Source organism: Panthera uncia, chromosome X, assembly GCF_023721935.1.
Source record: "Panthera uncia isolate 11264 chromosome X, Puncia_PCG_1.0, whole genome shotgun sequence".
NCBI lineage: Eukaryota > Metazoa > Chordata > Mammalia > Carnivora > Felidae > Panthera > Panthera uncia.
The window spans coordinates 66484304-66506522 of NC_064817.1; the positions used below are offsets into that span (position 1 = coordinate 66484304).

General features: G+C 34.6%; 1 protein-coding gene across 2 annotated transcripts in view; it reads right to left on the reverse strand.

Annotated features, from left to right (window-relative positions):
- HDX (highly divergent homeobox) overlaps positions 1 to 22219 on the reverse strand; it is a 167383-nt gene that overhangs the window by 25038 nt on the left and 120126 nt on the right. For both annotated transcript variants that reach the window (XM_049644008.1, XM_049644009.1), the window contains exons 6-8: positions 13438 to 13645; positions 4203 to 4279; positions 322 to 405 (exon numbers count right to left, since the gene is read on the reverse strand). In XM_049644008.1, coding sequence (XP_049499965.1) covers positions 322 to 405; positions 4203 to 4279; positions 13438 to 13645 — 369 coding nt within the window. The remainder of the gene's footprint in view (positions 1 to 321; positions 406 to 4202; positions 4280 to 13437; positions 13646 to 22219) is intronic.

Genomic DNA, 22219 nt, shown 5'->3' on the forward strand with positions numbered 1-22219 from the left:
TGTCATAAATTAACCAACATAAATTAACCAACACTGTGCACAGCCTCACCTTGGTATACACTATCAAAACCTACTCCCACTCAGCAAGCTCTTTGCTTAAAACCAGAACCAGCATTAAAGCATTAGCATGCTAGCATTAGCCAGCATTAAAATGGCCAACATCTTGACTGATATCTAAGTGCCTGAGAAAGTCAATGTGGAGCCCCAGTTTAACTTATCAAATGAAAGTAAAAGTGAAATAAACTAGTACATAAGTACTGTAAAAGTCTGCTTCAATTAGTACCTTCTCTTAATGAATTAAGAATTTGAAATTACTTTCACCTTATAATCCAAGAGAGAATTCACTTGTTCAACTTCACAATTACTTATCATGTCACTTTCTTCATCATCAATAATTTCTATTTTCTGTAACAGAAGTAGAGAAGTTTCAATAAATATATATCTGATTATCATCACTACACTCAACAATGTATAGAACATATACATTCAGTGTTTACTTTTTATGATGAGATCATCTAGTCTATTATCCACAATAAACTGATAACTGACTGGCTTTTCAGTGTTATAACCAGTGTGTGTTTGAGCCACCTTCCTCTACCTTTAATTGATGACTGCTTAGTAAATAGAAAATTATGGGGATGCCTGGGTGGCTCAGTTGGTTAAGTGTCTGACTTTGGCTCAGGTCATGATCTCAAGGTTGGTGGGTTCAAGCCCCGTGACCTCCTCTGTGTTGAAAGCTTAGACCCTAGAGCCTGCTTTGGATTCTATACCCTTGTCTCTCTGCTCCTTCCCCACTCACGCTCTGCCTCTCTCTCCCCCAATAATAAACATTAATTTTTTTAAGTAAATAGAAAATTATTGTAATACTATTTAAAATTGCAAAACCTCAGGGCCCCTGGGTCGCTCAGTGGGTTAAGTGTCCAACTCAATTTTAGCTCAGGTCATGGTCTCACCAGTTCATGAGATCAAACCCTGCCTAAGGCTCTATACTGGCAGTCCAGAGCCTGCTTGGAATTCTCTCTCTCCCTCTCTCTCTGCCCTTCCCTACCCCTTCACACTTGCACTCTCTCTCTCTCAAATAACAAGCTTAAAAAGAAACTTTAAACTTTTCACAATATAAAAGGAAAAAAAAATAACCACTTGAATTCTGCTTAAACAGAGCCCTACAGTGACAGGAAGCTCACTTCCCATAAGAGTAGTCTATTTAATGCTAACCATACCTACTTTGTTGCAAGGGCTTTTTTCTTTTTTAATTACCATGTACTTCTTCACAACTAACTTCTAATGTAAAATATCAACACGTGACATGCATTCCAAAGTCAAATACAGTTTTAAAAAATTCATTTATTTATTTTTTTATTAAAAATTTTTAATGTTTTATTTATTCTTGAGAGAGAGAGAGCATGAGCGAGGGATGGGCAGAGAGAGAGTGGGACACAGAATCTGAAGCAGGCTCCAGGCTCTGAGCTGTCAGCACAGAGCCCAATGCAGCGCTCAAACTCACAAGTGGTGAGATCATGACCTGAGCCGAAGTCGGACGCTCAACCAACTGAGCCACCCAGGCACCCCTAAAAAATTCATTTATTAAATGCACTCCATTAGCTAGACAATTATGATGTGATAATAAAAATAACCTGGCAGTTTTCTTCCTTCACTGGACAGTAAGGAGAGAGAGAGAGAGGGAGAGAGAGATGTTAAACTTCCATTATCTTTAGAATTAAGGTGCAACATAGTCTGTCCAGTACTTTGCACATAGTAGGTACTAATTAATTATCTATTCAAAAGAGTGAACAGCTAACTGCTGATGTGAGGAATGACCAATAAGCTCCAACCATGAGAGCAAGGAAAGTTCTCTAATCATGGAACATCATTTTTTTAAATCAAAACCAAAAGACAAGATCAGCTCTAAATTTTTAAGCACCAGGTGTTGTATGGAAGTGTTGATTCACTATATTGTACACCTGAAACTAATATTTCAGTGTGTGTTAACTAATTGGAATTTGAATAACAATTTTTAAAAAGTGCAGAACATACCCTGAATGACCATCCTTAATACTTTGTCTATAAGGATATGTAACCATAGCAGGGTTTGTGACTTACTAGTCAGGAGGACAGCTGCAATGAAAACTGCTTTCTACTGCTGATTAGAGATGAATCTATTTTGTTTTTAATTAAAATAATTATAAACTTGGTGTTTAATCATATCAGTTTTCATCAGACCTGATTTGACACTTTCCAAATTTTTTTTTAGATTCTGTATTTGTATTGGTTTGGAGGGAAAGAAGATAAGTAATCCAGGGAAGAAGGCACCAAGAATCACTGGATAGATATGTGCATATAAATAAGTCTTATATGTCTTTGTGCTTTGTCAAAATTTATCTCTAAAAATCAATTGTTTTTCAAAAATTAGGTCCCTAAGTGACTTCGGTCATCCCATGCTATTACTTCATTTATTATTTCCAAATGTCTGCTGAGGGGAGATCCAATGCAGAGAAATTCAGACTAAAAATGAACATGTGTTTAGGGCAAAAGGTTTTAATTTGTAAATAAGTGTATATAGCTTGTACAGTACAACTCAAATATAGAGCAGAGGATATTATTACTTCATGGAATGTATGTTAACACGATTAATATTGTGGAAAATAATTATTACTAGCTATCTAAAGAAAACATGGCTTTGCATCAAAATCAAAGCTTGCTTTCCTATAGTCTATTGAGTTGTGTTAGTAGGGTCAAACATCAACTTAAATCAAGACTGAGATCAATAAAATGTAATCCTAAACTATATTCTGCACGTGGAAAACACTGTTATATATTGTTGAATTTAACAAAAAAGAGCAAAATTGTATTTTATGTGTCAACTTTTATTAAGGAGATATAGAAGAATCAGAGTGTCATAAATATTTTTTGCAATGGAAGCCTGGGTAAATCATGAAGCCACACCCATTTTGTAACACAAAAATCCATTATAGGGACCATTTTTTTTTTAAAGATTTCAATCAAGCAAAAGCAAAATGGCATTTGCTTTTGGCTTTGACTTTAATATTATCTTGGTTTCTGTATTACTTGATGGAGTCAAAATATAAACAGATGTTGCTAAAACAGCTGTTTGGAGAACATTTCTATATATCAATAATGTTTACATTTTCACAAAGCCCAGTTTAATCTGCATACAGTCTCTGCCTGTTACCCAGTCTTTTAATATCGTCCTTCTCTCATTAAAGCAATTTTTAAGAAGACTAAAAGAGTCTAATACAACTAGAAAGAAGGTAAGTTTCCAAACATAGTAGAGATAGGTATGGTCTGAACAGACAACTCTGAATCAGGAATCCTTGGATACAAGACCCAGAACTAACAAGGGTTTCCTTCATGGTTTCAGGCTAACCTCAATTTTATTTCTTCCACCTGTTAAATGAGAAGAAATCTGCTTTTTGCTGAATGTGTTAAAGTAACATGTATAAAATGTCTATGTGTAGTAAGCATCAGATTTTTATATGTGCAAATCTCTTCTTTTTTTTAAAAAAATTAATGTTTATTTATTTTTGAAGGAGAGACAGATCACGAGTGTGGGAAATTCAGAGAGAGAGGGAGACACAGAATCTGAAGCAGGCTCCAGGCTCCGAACCATCAGCACAGAGCCCAAAGTGGGGCTTGAACTCACAAACTGTGAGATCATGACCTGAGTCAAAGTTGGATGCTTAACCGAGCCACCCAGGCACCCCACAAATCTCTTCAATCAAAAAATTTGAGACACAAATGACAGTGCTTTAAGTTTCATTTCTTTTTTTTTTTTTTTAAATTTTTTTTCAACGTTTTTTATTTTTATTTTTGGGACAGAGAGAGACAGAGCATGAACGGGGGAGGGGCAGAGAGAGAGAGGGAGACACAGAATCAGAAACAGGCTCCAGGCTCCGAGCCATCAGCCCAGAGCCTGACGCGGGGCTCGAACTCACTGACCGCGAGATCGTGACCTGGCTGAAGTCGGACGCTTAACCGACTGCGCCACCCAGGCGCCCCAAGTTTCATTTCTTAAACCCTCAAAGATATATAAATTCATTGGTGACAGCTCTGTTTTGGCTTGTGAAGTGGAGCAAGATTTTATTCTGCTAACACCAATATCATTACCAAAGGGAAACGTATCCTTGAAATCCATCATGTGGGAAAGAATCCATCATGAGGAAAGAATTTCAAAATGTACATACCACATTTTCTGCGGATACTGCATGGTGGTCCTCCTCCTTATGAACCCTTGCCTCATTTGGAACTTCATTGGACTCTTCTATAGAAAAGAAAAAAAGGCCACGGTTTCATTTTCATTCCTCAAAATTTTATTGAGAATACCTTTCTCAAGATCACTTAAATATTTTTTTCTTATTTTAAAAAGGCACAAATGATATATTCACATCATATATGCTGTGATGAGCAACTGTACCTCTAACAATGCATTCTAGGAAACAAGTGTGGATAGATGGCCACTACTGTGTTGTTTATAATTGAAAAATAAATGGAAATAACCTATATGCTTAACAATGAAGGACTCAATAAATCATTTAGGACCTCTTCCTACAATAAATACTATAAAAATGAAGAAGAAGAAGAATTGATAATAAAGAAAATATTCACAAAAAATTGGAAAGTAAATAAATGAAGGTGACAAAACCTACTATGTAGGTACAGTGTGATCTTAATTTTGTAAAAGTAAAAGAAGTGTACCTTTTCATAGAGAAAAAAAAAAACAAACAAAAAGAATGATGTTATTTAATACCAAAACACTGACATTGTTATTTCTGGATGGAATTACAGGAAACTTCTATTTTTCTTCATTTTGTTTAGTTTTACTTATTTTTTTTAATGTTTCTTTATTTTTGAGGGAGAGGGAGAGAGATAGAGCACAAGCTGAGGAGGAGCAGAGAAAGAGGGAGACACAGAATCTGAAGCAGGCTCTGGGCTCTGAGTTGTCAGCACAGAGCACAATGTGGGGCTTGAACCCATGACCCATGAGATCATGACCTGAGCCAAAGTTGGACGCTTAACTGACCCAGGCGCCCTTTACTTATTTTGATAATTCTTATTTCAATTTGTTTAATCATATTTAAATATTTTTACAATGAATTTGTATTACTTATAATAAGAGAAAGATGATAATTTTTGAATACATGATATAAAACTATAAATACAGAACATTTTTAATTTTGTGAAAAGGCATGTGACATGAACACACACACACACACACCTGCATATATGCAAAGAAAGCACTGGCAAAAATACCCACACACTCCTATTTTAGGAATAGTTATTACTGAAAGGTAGGACTATTCTAATTTTTCATTGTATTTTTTTAATTTTCTATAATAAACATGTACCCCTCTTATGATAAAAAATCAATATTCTAAAAATGTGAAAAAATAAACAAAGAAAAATAAATTCAGAAAAATAAGTCTATTAAAAAGTCTTCTGTGCTGAGCTAGGGAAAGTGGCTGGTTCACAGCATAGGTGTCTACAAAATATTGTCCTGTCTTAGATGATCCCCACCTCTACTCCTTAGTAAAACAAGACAGTAATATTTCTCCATTTTCTTTTTGCACAGTCATGGCATGCAGATTATTTAAACACTAGTGAAAGCTTTCAGCTTTTTTGGAACTGATGCTTTATTTCACCATAGAAAACAGAACAAAAATATTTATCAGTCCTCCTAGAATTTTTCCAGATCCATTCCTTCCCATGGAAAGATGTATAGGAGTGCCCTGTCTGAGCATGGAGGATAAACAGAAAAAAAAACATGGCTAATTGGGGAACTCCTATGAGTACATACATCACTAGAGTTTAAGATATACAGAAAAATATTACCAGAATTTTAATGCAAATTCCACCATAAATTCATGTCTTTAATTAGTTATTTTCAAATTTTTATTTAAGTTCCAGTCAGTAAACATACAGTGTAATATTACTTTCAGGTGTACAATATAGTAATTCAACACTTCTATACAACACTCAGTGCTTACCACCACAGGTGTACTCCTTAATCCCCATCACCTATTTCACCCGTCCCCTACCCACCTCCCTACTGGTAACCATTAGTTTGTTCTCTATAGTTACTTAGTTTGCCTCATTCTCCCTTTGTTCATTTGTTTGTTTCATAAATTCCACATATGATTGATCAGATGGCATTTGTCTTTCCCTGACTTATTTCACTTAGCATGATAATCTCTACCTCCATCCATATCATTGCAAATGGCAAGATTTCACTCTATTTTATGGCTCAATAATTATATATATATAAAATAGTATATATTATATACATTTTAATATTTAAATATTTAATATTTAAATATTAATAATATTAAATAAATATTTAATATTTACTATTATATATAATATTATATATAATATTATAATATTATATATATATAGCCCTTGGGCTACTTCCATAGTTTAGCTATTGTAAATTAGTGCTACAATAATCATAAGGGTGCATATATCCTATCAAATTAGTGTTTTTGTATTCTTTGGATAAATACCTAGTAGTGCCATTATTGGCTGTAGGTTAGTTCCATTTTTAATTTTTTGAGAAACCTCCATACGGTTTTCCACAGTTTGCATTGCCACCTATGGTGGATGAGGGTTCATTTTTCTTTACATCCTCCCTAGCACTTGTTTCTTGTGTTTTTGATTTCAGCCATTCTGACAGGTGTGAGGTGATATTTCATTGTAGTTTTGATCTGAATTTCCCTGATGATGAGTGATGCTGAGCATCTTTTCATGTGTCTCTTGGCCATCTGTATGTCTTCTTTGGAAAAATGTCTATTCATGCCTTCTGACCATTTATTAATTGGATCATTCATTTGGGGATATTGAGTTTGATAAGTTCTTTATATATTGGATACTAACCCTTTATTGGATATGTCATTTGCAAATATCTTCTGCCATTCCATAGGTCACCTTTTAGTTTTGTTGTTTCCTTCACTGTGAAGAAGCTTTTTATTATGATGAAGTCCCAATAGTTTATTTTTGCTTTTGTTTCCTTTGCCTCAGGAGACATATCTAAAAAGAAGTTGCTACAACCAATGTCAAAGAAGTTACTGCCTGTGTTAACTTCTAGGATTTTTATGGTTTTGGGTCTTACATGTAGGTCTTTAATCCAGTTTGAAATTACTTTTGTGTATGGTGTAAGAAAGTGATTGAGTTTCTTTTGCATGTAGCTTTCCAGTTTACCAACACCATTTGTTGTGATTGCTTTAAATGTGTAGATTGCTTTGGGTAGTATAGGCATTTTAATAATATTTGTTCTTCCAATCCATGAGCATGTGATGATTTTCCATTTGCTTGTGTCATCTTCAATTTCTTTCTTCCATGTTTTATAGTTTTCAGAGTAAAGATCTTTTACCTTTTTGGTTAGGTTTATTCCTAGGTATATTATGGGTTTTGGTACAATTGCAAATGGGATTAATTCCTTGATTTCTCTTTTGCTGCTTCTTTATTGGTGTATAGAAATGCAACAAATTTTTGTATGCTGATTTTGTGTACTGCAACTTTACCAAATTTGTGTATCAGTTCTAGCAGTTTTTTAATGGGGCCTTTTGGGTTTTCTATAGAGAGTATCATGTCATTTGCAAATGGTGAAAGTTTGACTTCTTCCTTGACAACTTGGATTCCTTTTATTTCTTTTTGTTTTCTGATTGCTGTGGCTAAGACTTCCAGTATTGTGTGTTAAATTACAATGTTGAGAGTGGACATCCTGTCTTTTTCCTGACCATAGAGGAAAAGATCTCAGTAGTTCCCCACTGAGGATGATGTTAGTTGTGTCCTTTTCATATATGGCATTTATTATGTTGAAGTATGTTTCCTTTACATCTACTTTGTTGATTGTTTTTATCATGAATGGATGGTGTATTTTGTCAAATGCTTTTTCTGCATCTATTGAACACCAAAAATTAAATTTAGTTTTTTTAAGTTTATTTATTTATTTTTAGAGAGAGAGCATGAGCAAGGGAGAGGCAGAGAGAGAGAGAGAGAGAGAGAGAGAGAGAAAATTCCAAGCACACTGCTATCAGTGTGGAGCCCAATGCAGGGCTTAATCCCATGAACTGTGAGATTATGACCTGAAGCAAAACCACTAGTTGGATGCTTGAGGTTATGATTTCATGGTTCATGAGTTTAAGCCCCACATCAGGCTCTGTGCTGACATTGTGGAGCCTGCTTGGGATTCTCTCTCTCTCTCTCTCTCTCTCTCTCTCTCTGTCCCTCCCCCACTTATGTGTGCTTGCTCTCCCACTCTCTCTCTTTCTGAAAATAAATAAATAATAAACTAAAAAAAGGCAGATGCTTAACAGACTGAGCCACCCATGTGCCCCTCAATTTAATTTTTTAGTAAAATAATGATGCTTATATGGAGGAGACTTTATTCATTACTTAGATATTTCATGTCATATGTTATTAGCCACTAAATGAAATGAAGTGGGGGAGTTGTCATCAGGTTTAGCTGCAGAGCTGATATTAGTACTAATGATGTCAGAATAGAAGTTACAGCAATCATCAGTAAGATCATTACTGGTATCATTCCCTATAGGCTTGCCTTATATTTCCGTTCTTAATTGCTCATAACTTTATACACAGCTTTGCTTTACTGGCAACATATTCATACAAGGTTTGATTATTTTATAAGATGTAAATAAAAACTATTTGGAGGATTTCTAAAATAAAAAGGTATGAAGTGATGCAGCTAATTAAGGCATGTTTTCTTTTTTACAGATAGCTTCTACATTACTGAAAGTTTGAAAGCTAAATACAGTTGATGTGTCTGCTTATTTCTCAACAAAAGCAGCTCTGCAAATTGGAAAATAAACAAATAAGCAAAGTTATTAATCAGTGAAAATTCTAGAGGGCATTCTATATATTAGGGATATACTCACACTGTGTAATTATGCAGAACTATATTTTATATGCATACACATATAATAGATATAGCTAAGAAGATTTGTTATAAAATTTAACATTATAGATGTTAACCTTTGTCATACTTTAAACAATTTGATTCTCAGGATAGTAAAAATCTTTAAAATTGCTCAACCATACATATATTTCAGTAGACACAGAACTTTAAGGAGCTGAGTCATCTATTACTTTTTCTAGAGTTTGCCAGGTAGCTTTACCACATCTCTTTTCTCTTCACTTCCACACAGGGAAAGAAAAAAAAAATGGGAGAGGTGAGGGTGGGAGATAAAAGGTGGAAGCTAGAGGTAAGTCAAAAGCTCTATATCAGGGGAATACCTATTCTCTCAGAAAAGAAAAAAAAAATGGAACTGAAACTGCTAAAAGGTCAGCAAGCACTTTTTGGTGATTTTGGCTAAACCTGCCTTTTAGTGTGCTTGAAAAATGTAATGCTTCTTTTAGCTTGTAGAGTGTTTTCTAGGAAAATTTAACATAATTTTTAATTGATTTTTAACATGTAAAATATAAGCCCTGCTTTAAAGACATTTTTCTTTTTCTTAGACATTTGGAAGACTCTAACCCGCTTGAAGTAACAGCCATATTATAAAGGGCTCTGAATTTCAAATTGTTAGATTTTTGAAATAGAATGGGTAATTACTCTGATTATTCTGTCTCTATATCTCTCAGATGTAATCAATGGAAATGTCAAAGTAAACAGACTTTTAACTATATTTTCATAACTGAAAGAGAATATGGTTAGCATATCTTAAAGATATATTAGTCTAGGCCAGATGATACAATTCACTTAATCATCACAAAAGGATCACACAGTTAAATCAGTCAGATTAGTATTCTCCATCAGCAAAATGAGGAAGAGAATAAGACAGAACTCATTGGAAATAGTGAGCAAAAAGGCTCTGTTAGTATTTTAAGACTATTTTCTGCTTTTCTGCTCCAATTTCTGATGAGAATGAAAAGGTTACTATGCAGCTGTAAAAAGTAAGCCACTGAAGGGACTCTAGGTAATATCACTTCCCATTAAGTGTTTTTTGATTCATGCATTAATTCTCTTTCCTCTTTCTCATTAGGCCTTAATTACTATGTAACCTGTCTAGAGAACGCACTATTAAATGGCAAAGGATGCCAGTGTAGGAGCAGTGGTCCATTAGCAACCTTAAAATTAAATCATTTTTCCCCTATTAACTACTTATTTTTAAAAAATTTCCCTTTTAGGTGGGGAAGTGGAAGTAGTGGATTGAAACTCCCTTTCAGGGGCTTAAGTAATTTGCTTTTATCAGAATATTTCCTGGGTGCCTGGTTGGCAGAGTTGGTTAAGCATTCGATTTAGGCTCAGGTCATTATCTCATGGTTCCTGAGTTTGAGCCTGGCATTGGGCTCTCTGCTGGCAGCACAGAAGCAGCTTAGGATACTGTTTCCTTCTCTCTCTGCCCCTCCCCCATTTGCATTTTCTCTCTCTCTCTCTCTCTCTCTCTCTGTCTCTCTTTCTGTCTCTCTCTCAAAAATAAACATTAAAAAAAGAATATTTCCTCATAGCTCTCCCACCCACCCATAGAAACACACAAATCCCCATTATCTTTCAAATAGCTGCCAGTCATCATTCTCTACCCATGGGGGAGGGGAAGGAAAAACAAAAGAGGTTAGAGTGGGAGAGAGCCAAAGCATAAGAGACTCTTAAAAACTGAGAACAAACTGAGGGTTGATGGGGGGTGGGAGGGAGGGGGGGTGGGTGATGGGTATTGAGAAGGGCACCTTTTGGGATGAGCACTGGGTGTTGTATGGAAACCAATTTGACAATAAATTTCATATATTAAAAGAAATAAATATCTATTCCTAAATCACTGAAAATATTCAAGTATTACCAGGCACATACACTTTAGTAAAGACTAATAGTCTTTGGTAGCAGACTAATAGAAGTTGGTCCATTTTTGGTTTAATGGACCAACTAGATTATAAATAAGGGACTTGGAAAAGATGCAACATCTTCTCCTTTTTCTTGCTTCACAGTTTTCTGTACACTAAATCCTGTATCATCTTCATCAAAGCCAACACCACATGTTGGTAAAGACACAGAGAGACAGAGAAGGGGAGGGGGGAGAGAGAGAGAGAGAGAGAGAGAGCAGTTGAATATTCACACATCTTTTCAAAGACTTAGTATTAAAATACATGGCCCTGGCAATACCAAGAGCTTTAATATCCCTTTCATTACTCAACATAATGCAATCTGTTTGCCTACCCCTCGCAACACACATTACTTTTGAAAGAAGCCCTTAAGCACCCAATTCAATGGGTTCTCATTGTTTCTAAAGATTTATTTTAATATTTCTGCCCTATTAAGGTGTAATTGGTATACATAAAATGCACATAATAAATATAAACAATTTGGTGAGTTTGAACATATCAGTACTCATGTTACCATCACCACAATCCAGGTAATAAACATATCTATCACCTTCAAAAGTTTTCTTGTGTCCCTCTTTTTGTGTTAAGAACAACTTAATGATTTACCCTCTTAAGTTTTCTTTTTTAAAGTCTATAGCCCCTTATTGCTAACTATATGCAATATGTTTTTCAACAATTATACTCCAGTTGTATAACTGTAACTTTATATTCATTGAACAACAACTCCTCATATCCCTCTCCCCTATCCTCTGGTACTACCATTATATTGTCCACTTGTATACCTTTGACCATTTTAAATGCCTCATATGAGAAGACTTTCTACTCACCTTCCAAAAGATGATTGAGATAATGACACTTCTTTCTTCTTAAATCTCTCTCTTTCGTTGGTTTTAATAATATCATAATATCCTGTTTATCCTATATCTGAATCTTCTTTCATTGCCTCCCTTTTCTCCCTTAGCCCCCAAATCTGGATATTTCTTAACATACAGCCCTTCTCTATCTTCCTTTCTTGTCTTCCATTTTCTCACTTAACTAAATCTTCTATTTCTATGGCTAGACATTTGTTCAGCCTCAATGTGAGTAGCTCCTATATTTCTTTTCATATCTTAACTCCTTTTCTGAGTTTCAGACCCACATTATCCATTGGTCTGCTGGACAGCTCCACATTGATATCCTGACATCATCTAAAACTCAACACATGGAAAACTGTTTCTATCTTTCCACATTTTACTATCCATTTAATTCAGTACCAATAAAAAAAGCTTAAATGATATTTGGCAAGAGGGATTGGGGAAACGTATGATTAAGCAATTCTAAAATTAATGTTTTGCCTGAAGTCACATAATCAGCTAGTGGAAGATCCAGGACTTGTACTGAGGTTGCCTGACTACTACCCTGGTGCATATCACATTATACCATATCCTTTTTTATTATAATACATTTATAACATTCAAAGCCAAATTGGTTAGAGTTTCAATAAAATAAAAACAATCATGTACTTAATTATAACTATGGATTGTTGTAATAAACAACATTTCTAAATGTGAGAGATCTTTATTGTGGTACATAAGTGTTCCTTGTGATGACTCAGTGTGGGAGACTCTTTAGGTGGAGGCATTAAGAATAAAAAAGATAAAAGACAAAGAGTGTTGGTGAGTATATAGAGGAAAGAGAACCTTTGTATATCATTGGTCAGAATGCAAATTGGTATAGTCATTATGGAAAAGAGTATGTAGGTTCATTAAAAACGTAAAAAATATAACTACCACATGATCCAGTAATCCCTCTTCTGGATATATAACCGAAATAAATAAAATCAGTACCTCTAAGAGTTATCTGTGCTCCACATTTTTTGCAGCATTACTTATAGTAGTCAAAATATGAAAACAGCCTAATTATCTGTTGACAGATGAATAAATAAAGAAATTGAGATTATATAATATTATATTAAGATTCTCCACATAACTGAGATTATATATATATGTATATATGTGTATATATATATATATATATATATATATACTGTATATATAATGTATGAAGAATGAACCTGGAGGACATTATGTTAGCTGAAATAAGCCAGGCACAGAAATAAAAATACTGCATGATCTCACTTATACATGGAATCATAAAAAGTCAAATGAAGCAGAGAACAGAATGGTAGTTACCATGGTGGGGAGATCAGGAAAATGGGGGAATTTGGTCAAAGGATACAAATTTGCAATTATGTAGGATGAATAAGTCTAGAGATCTAATGCATATGATTATTGCAGTTAACAATTCTATATTGCATTCTAGAAATTTGCTAAGAGTAGATTTCAGGTGTTCTTACCATACACATAAATGGTAGCTATGTGAGGAGATGGATATGTTAATTATTTTGACTGCAGTAATCATTTCATTATGTATATATGTGTATATACATATCAATAAAGTAAAAATAAATAAAAATAAATCAATTTATTTTCAAACGTTTAACCAAATGTTTTGAGAACTTTAGATGTGAAATGCAATTAGCTGAAAAGCAAGTTAAAAATCCATCAAAGTTACAAAAGCTATTATTAGGAAGTGCAGCATATAAAATACCTTGAGAGCTTCCTTCAGACAAACAGATGGATACTTCATCATTTCTGTCATTATCCTCTCCTACTTCTGGACCAGCTTCCTCTCCTGATGTGAGTGCAGACAAAGAACCAGACTCAGGCTGCTCAGAAAAATCAGCAGGGCCTCCTCTTGGAGGTGGAACTTCAATCCCCATTAAACGATATTTCCTTCTTCTATTCCCAATCCAAGTCTTATAAGAGAAATACAAAAGGAATTTTTGTAAACATAGAACCTTTAGCAGGTTTGGCCATTAAAATAATAAATGGATGCTGCATAAAATATGATTAGAAATAAATAGGTACCTAGAATAAGAAAATTTAATTATTAGTCAATAAGCAAAAATAAAAGTAATTATGCTTTTATTTTAAATATACTATTAGCAGAAAGGTAACATTTACCTAAATATTCAGACTTTCAAGAAACATGCAGTCTATTGCAGAACACTTTTTTTAGACTTTTTTTTTCATGTTTGAAATTGGTCATTTTACTGATTTTACATACTATAACGTACAAAAATGTCAAATACAATGTTGAATAAAGGGCTAACAAAATATTTATAAGCAGATATTCATGTTTATGAAGCAAACATAATTCAAACAGAACAACCTTGAGGGGAAATTAAACAAAATATATTTAATATTTTGATAAAAGATAATTAAATACCAATGTTATTTTTTGAGAAAGTACTTATTTAATATAAATGATTATATCTTTTAAAATTAGTTAAAAATTCACAAACTTTTGTTTTTGGTTTTGGTTTTCTTTTTCTGTAGACATAACCCACCAAATCTTTGAAACAAAACACAAATTAGTTCTTTTCTACAGGGACCAGACAGATAGTTATAACTATAGTTCATATGCCATTTCCAACCTTGTTCTTCCTTGATTAAAATGTAACTTCTATTAACTTCAGCTCTTTAATGGTTACTTGGGTATTTCAAAATTTGTAAAATTTCATTTCATTGGACTCAGAACCAATTTTTAAAACTTTTTATAGTAAAATATTTTTAGATTCACAGAAAGTGGCAGAGGTAAATTCACTCAGCTTTCTCCAATTTATGTTTAACCTAATTGTATCACAATAATTAAAACATTAAATTGAAATTACACAGTATGTATGTACAGTTCTATGTTTCTTTATCACACTATTCTTCTTCTTCTTTTATCCACTATTCCCAACCACTGTCAACAACTAATCTATCTTCCACATCTTTAATTGTGTCATTTCAAGAATGTTTTATGAATGGAGTCATAGTATGTAATTTTTTGAAGTTGGCTTTTTTCACTCACCATAATTTTCTGAAGACTTTTTCTTTTTTTTAACTTTCTTAATGCTTATTTATTTTTGACAGAGAGCGTGAGCAGTGGAGGAGCAGAGAGAGAGGGAGACACAGAATCTAAAGCAGGCCCCAGGCTCGGAGCTGTCAGCACAGAGACCGACCCAGGGCTCAAACCCACAAACCACAAGATCACAACCTGAGCAGAAACCAGAAGCTTAACCGACTGAGCCACTCACGCGCCCTGAAGATTTTTTCAAGTTGCATGTATCAATACTCCATTCCTTCTTATTGTTAAGTTGTATTACATGATATTTATGAACTAATTTTTTTCCAATTTATTTGCAATGTTTGTTTAATCATTCCCACATCAAAGGACACAAGTTATTTCCAATTAGGGGCCCTTAAAATTTCATGAACAGTCATGAACAGTCATGAACAGGCTTTTGTGCAGACGTTAAGTTTTCATTTCTCCAGGACAAATGCTCAAGAATGCAAATGATTGGCCGTATGGTAATTGCTTGTTTAGTTTCATGAAAAACTGTCAAATTGTTTCCAGAAGAGTTGTACCATTTTACATTTCTCCCAGCAATGTATGAAAAACCCAGTTTTTTTCGCATTCTTTCCAGCATCTGGTATTCTTAGTAATGAAAAAGATTATCTATTTTCACTGATGCATGCAGTGATAGATCCTTGAGTTCTTTTTTTTTTTTTAACTTTTTTAATGTTTATTTATTTCTGAGACAGAGAGAGACAGAGCATGAGTGGAGGAGGGGCAGGGAGAGAGGGAGACACAGAATCAGAAGCAGGCTCCAGGCTCTGAGCTGTCAGCACAGAGCGCGATGCGGGGCTCAAACTCACAAGCTGTGAGACCATGACCTGAGCCAAAGTCAGAGGGCTCAACCGACTGAGGCACCCAGGTGCCCCAATCCTTGAGTTCTTAATTTGACTTCCCCAATGCCTAGTGATGTTGAAAATCTTTTCATGTGCTTATTTGCTATCCATACACTCTCTTCATTGAAATGATTCTTCATGCATTTTGCTCATTTTCTAATTGACTTTTTTTTTTAATGTTGAGTTTTAAGAGTTCTTTATATTTTCTAGGTAGGAGTTCTTATCAGATATGTGGTTTTGCAATATTTTATCCCAGTCTGTAGTTTTTATTTTCACCATTCTGGTATTTTGCAGAAAAAAAGTTTTTTTTTTTTTTTTTAATTTTGATGAATTCCAAGCTCTTGTTTTTTTTTTTTTTTCTTTTCTTTTATGGATTGTGCTTTTAGTGACATTTCTAAGAATACTTCACCAAGCCCTAGGTCCTAAAGATTGCCTCTTATTTTATCTTCTAAAAGTTTTATAGTTTTATTTTTTATATTTTATATTTAAATCTGTGATCCATTTTGATTTCATTTTTGTATAAGGTGTGAGGTTTTGGTCATGGTTCATTTGTGCCTTCAATGGATATCAAATTATTTCAGAACCATTTTTTGAAAAGACATTCCGCATTGAATTGCTTTTGCACCTTCGTCAAAAATCAACTACGCTGGCTACACTTGTGCAGGACTATTTCTAATCCTTTTCACTGATCTACATTTGTATCTTTCTGTAACTACCACACAGTCTTTTCTTTTTAATGTTTATTTTTGAGAGACAGAGAGAGAGAGAGAGAGAGAGAGAGAGAGAATGAGTGGGGGAGGGGCAGAGAGAATCTGAAGCAGGCTCCATGTTCTGAGCTGTCAGCATAGGCTTGAACCCACGAACAGTGGGATCATGACCTGAGCTGAAGTCGGACACTTACCCAACTGAGCCACTCAGGTGCCCCAGAGTCTTGATTACTATAGCTATACAATAAGTCCTGATTTTAGGTAGGTGGATTTCTTCCACTTCAGTATTTTTTCTAGAATTATTTTAACTAAATTAACATATTTCCTTTCCATATGAATTTTAGAATTTTCTTGTCTACATCAAAAATATTGCTGAAACTTTTATAATAATTATGTTACATCAAAAATATTGCTGAAACTTTTGTAAGAATTATGTTAAAACTTCATATCATTTTGGAGGAATTTACATTTTTACTCTGTTGAGTCTTTCAGTCCATTAACACAGATGCTTTTCCATTTATTTAGAATGTCTTTGATTTCTTTCATCAATGTTTTGTAGTTTTCAGCATAAAAGTCCTATACATGTTATGTTAGATTTATATTTAAATATTTGATATTTTGATGGATTGAGAATGGTATTATATGCTTAATTTCAGTTTCAATATGTTCACTTTTTCCTATATATGCACAGAATTGATTTTTGTATGTTGATCTTGTATCCAGAAACATTGTTAAACTCACTTACTTGTTGTAAGACTGTTTCTGTAGATTCTTTCGGATTGTCAATACTGATAATTGTATGTTACTTTTATTTCCTTTTCTTATTTTTTTTGCATTAGCTAGAAATTCCAGTACAAATTGAATAAAGGTGGTCAAAGTGTATATTTTGTTTTGTTCCTGATCTCAGGAGGAAAGCATTATATTTTTCACCATTAAGTGTGATGTTAACTGTAAATTTTGGGCACTTGTAGATTTCTTTTGGAGGGCAGTTTTTAATGACAAATTTTATTTTCTTAATAGTTATAGGGCTATTCAAGTAGTCTATTTCATATTGGGTGAGTTGTGATACTTTACACCCTTTGAGGAATCCATTTCATCCAGATTGTCAAATTTGTCCATGTAGAGTTGTTTTAAAAATTCTGTTTATCCTTTTTCTATCTTAAAAGTATGTAGAATTATCCCATTTCATTCCTAATATTACTAATTTGTGTCTTTTTTCTTTGCCACTCTGGCTAGATGTTTGTCAATTTCACTTCTTTTTTTCAATGGACTTATATTTTTATTGATTTTCAAATTAATATTTATTTATTTTTATCTTTTTAAAAAGTGTTTATTTTTGAGAGAGAGAGAGAGAGAGAGCAAGCGGGTGAGGGGTAGGGAGAGAGACACATACAGAATCAGAATCCAGCTCCAGGCTCTGAGCTGTCAGCACAGAGCCAGGTGCGGGACTTGAACCCACGAACCATGAGATCATGGCCTGAGCTGAAGTCAGATGCTCAACTGGCTGAGGCACACAGGCGCCCCTTATTTGTATATTTTGACCATCCTGGTACATTTCTTTCATCCCCCAACTCCACACTCCACCTGCCACCGCCACTGATCGGGCAACCATCAATCTGTTTTCTGTATGTATTAATTAAAAAAAATAAAATAACAGGCATTAGTATTTGATCAGTTTTAGATTTCTAGGAAAAAAAAGGCAAAAAAGATTTGCCATGTACCCTTCACCCACCCAATTTCCTCTGATTTAACATCATTCTAAAATTCATAAAGTGGATTTGTTACAATTGATGAGCAAATATTGATAAACTATCAAGTGAAGTCCAGAATTTCTATTAGGGTTCATTCTTTGTGTTGTACATTCTATGGGTTTTGGCAAATATGTAATGACAGTTTATAACATTAAACTATCATGCAGCATAGTTTTACTGCCCTAAAAATTTCTGTGTTCCACTTATTTATCCTAATTCTCTCTCTCCCCACAAGTCGCTGGAAAACCCTGATCTTTTTACTGTCTCTCTAGCGTTTTGCCTTTTCCAGAATATTATACACTTGGAATGACACAGCATTTATGTAGCCTTTTAACATTGGCTTCTTTCACATAGAAATATTCATTTAAAATTTTTCCATTTTTGTCATGGCTTGATATCTTATTTATTTTTACTGCTGAATAATATTCCATTGTCTGAATGTATTTCAGTTTATCTATTCATCTATTGAAGGACATCATGGCTGCTTCTAATTTCTTTTGTAATTAAATAAAGTTGTTATAAATATTTATGTGCAGGTTTTCATGTGAACATAAGTTTTCAACTCATCAGGGTAAACACCAGGCAGCAAAACTAATGTATCATATGTTAAGACTATGTTTACTTTTCTTAGAAACTGCCAAAATATGTTCCAAAGACCATGCAAATGTATCATTTTGCATTTCTATCAGAAATGAGTAAGAGTTTCTGTTGCTTTACATCTTCTCCAGCATTTGGTGCTGTTGGGGGTTTGGATTTTGATTATTCTAATAAATGTATGTGGTATTTTATCTTTTTTTAATTTGCAATTCCCTAATGATATATAATATTGTATATATTTTCATATGCTTATTTGTCATCTGATTAAATTCTTTGGTGAGTGTCTGTTCAATGTTTGCCTATTTTTAAAAAATATAATTTATTGTAAAATTGGCTAACATACAGTGTGTACAGTGTGCTCTAGGTTTTGGGGGTAGATTACTGTGGTTCCTCACTTACATACAACACCTGGTGCTCATCCCAACAAGTGCCTTCCTCAATGCTTATCACCCATTTTCCCCTCTCCCCCACCTCCCCATCAACCCTCAGTTTGTTCTCTGTATTTAAGAGTCTCTTATTGTTTGCCTCCCTCCCTCTCTGTAACCATTTTTTCCCCTTCCATTAGCCCATGGTCTTCTGTTAAGTTTCTCAAGTTCCACATATGAGTGAAAAATATATGATATCTGCTTTCTCTGACTGACTTATTTCACTTAGCAAAATACCCTCCAGTTCCATCCACATTGCTGCAAATGGAATGATTTCATTCTTTCTCATTGCCACGCAGTATTCCATTGTATATATAAGCCACATCTTTATCCATTCGTTAGCTGATGGACATTTAGGCTCTTTCCATAATTTGGCTATTGTTGAAAGCGCTGCTATAAGCATCGGGGTACATGTCACCCTATGAATCAGCACTCCTGTATCCTTTGGATAAATTCCCAGTAGTGCTGTGGCTGGGTTGTAGAGTAGTTCTATTTTTAATTTTTTGAGGAACCACCACACTGTTTTCCAGAGTGGCTGCACCAGTTTGCATTCCCACCAACAGTGCAAGAGGGTTCCTGTTTCTCTACATCCTCTCCAGCATCTATAGTCTCCTGATTTGTTCATTTTGGCCACTATGACTGATGTGAGGTGATATCTCAGTGTGGTTTTGATTTGTATTTCCCTGATGATGAGTGATGTTGAGCATCTTTTCAAGTGTCTGTTGGCCATCTGGATGTCTTCTTTGGAAAAGTGTCTATTCATGTCTTCTGTCTATTTCTTCCCTGGATTATTTGTTTTTCAGGTGTTGAGTTTGGTAAGTTCTTTACAGATTTTGGATACTAACTTTTTATCCAATATGTCATTTGCAAGTATCTTTTCCCATTCTGTCAGTTGCCTTTTAGTTTTATTGATTGAGATGTTTGCCTATTTTGAATTAGGTTGTTTATTTTATTAGTGTTGGGTTTTAAGTGTCCTTTGTACATTTATCATAAAAATGTTTTGAAAAAAATTCTTCCAATTTGTGGCTTGTATTTTCATTCTTGTAAGAATGTCTTTTGAAGACTATAAATTTTCAATTTTAATGAAGTCCAATTTATCAATTTTGTAATCAAACTTGACTTTAGTGTATTTAAAAAGTTATCAACAAACACAAAGTCACCCAGATTTTCTTTTATGTTATCTTTAGGAGTTTCATAGTTTTGCATTTACTTTTAGGCATATCATCCATTTTGAGATAAGTTTTGTGAATAATGAAAGATCCATGTTTAGATTAATTTTTTCTTTCATGTGAATATTCAGTAGTTCCAGAACAATTAATTAAAATCAATATCCTTTTGATAGAGGACCAAATAGGAGGACCCTGAACTCACCTCATGCCACAGACACACTGGGATAATACCTGCATCTTTGCAAATAACTCTGAAAATGACCTAAAGATTTGAAGAACAGATATTCCATAGCTAGTCATAAAAAGATTGTTACATCAAAAATGGTAGGAGTGGTAAAGATGTAGTTGGGAACCAAACCCCCAGAGTAACTAACCACAAACAGAAAGGAATTCACAAACAAGGAGAAGTAAGATGAACAAACCACACAACAGGCAGCCTTAGTACTGGGGATCTACAGTGGAAAGAAGAATCTCCATAAATTCTGGCTTTGAAAACCAGCTGGGTTTACACCAAGAGAGTAAAAAACTCAAGGTTGCTCAAGACCAGGAAAGCCAGATGGCAGTATAAACTCAATACCTTCTTTTAAAGAGCCATAATAATAAATAACTTCACCAAGAAATAGGAGGTGCAGCTTGAAAAGTCCCTGGGGTATCCATGAAAGAGATGTATTGAATAATCTGAGAACATGTGCTACAGGAAAAGAAAACTACAGAAGAATTCTCTAGGAACAAAAGCACATATGGGTACCACTGTTCTTCAACCTCAACACAAATAAAAGAATGCTTTTGGGACTCAGTTCTAAAACTCTCCTTCTTCTTTGCCAGCACCAAGTGCTTCACCCTGGAATTTCTCTGTTGACAAACCACACCGACCTGCCTGCCATGGCTTCCAAAGCTGTTCCCAACTACACCTGGTCTGCAGGTTTGGCCCACACCAGCGCCACTACAAAGTGACTCCACTCATGTGGAGGGGGTAACAAACCAACACACCAGGCACCCACAATTCCTGTAGCCAGACCCCTTAGCTGCATGGACAAGGAAGTGACTGAGCCCTGAGGTTCAGTGTATGTGGTCTTGGCAGAGAGGTTAATAGCACACTGATAGAATGAATAATGGCCTCACCCACCACCAGTCTTATCTGGCATCAGCCAGAACTCTCAAATGTGTGCTCACAGAGGGCAGAGTGGGCCATAGAAGCTATCTGGGATGAAGGCAACTATGCTTGGCCACAACAGGAAGGTGCATGCAACCCACACAGGGGATACCCCTGGGGCACCTGGTTCTGGTGACATGGGAGAATTGAACTATAGGGCACCACAGGACCTCTTCTACACAAGGCCACTACTTGAAAGATCAGAAGATATAGCTGTTCTACCTAATACATAGAAACATACACACAGAGTTGGATGAAATGAGGAGTCAGAGGAATATTTCCCAAATGAAAGAACAAGACAATCACAGTAAAGAGCTAAATGAAGCAAAGATAAGAAATATGCCTGATAAAGAGTTCAAAGTAATGGTCATAAAGATACTGAAAAGACTTGAGAAAAAAGAGTGGATAAACCCAGTGAGAATGTCCACAAAGAGTTAGAGAATATAAACAAGAGTGAATCATAGTTGAAGACTTCAATGACTGACATGAAAAATACAGTAGAGGAAATCAATAGCAGATTAAAGAATGCAGAAAAATGGATAAGTGATCTGGAAGACAGGGTAATGGAAAGCGACTAAATTGAATAGCAAAAAGGAAAAAAAGAATAATAAAAGGAGAATAGGTTAAGAAAACTATGCAACACCATCAAGCATAATAACATTCATATTATAGAATTCTCAGAAGGAGAAAAGAGAGAGAAAGGGAAAGAAAAAATTATTTGAAAAAAATAATAGCAGTACACTTCCCTAACCTGGGGAAGGAAACAGAGATACAGGTCCAAGAAGTAAGAA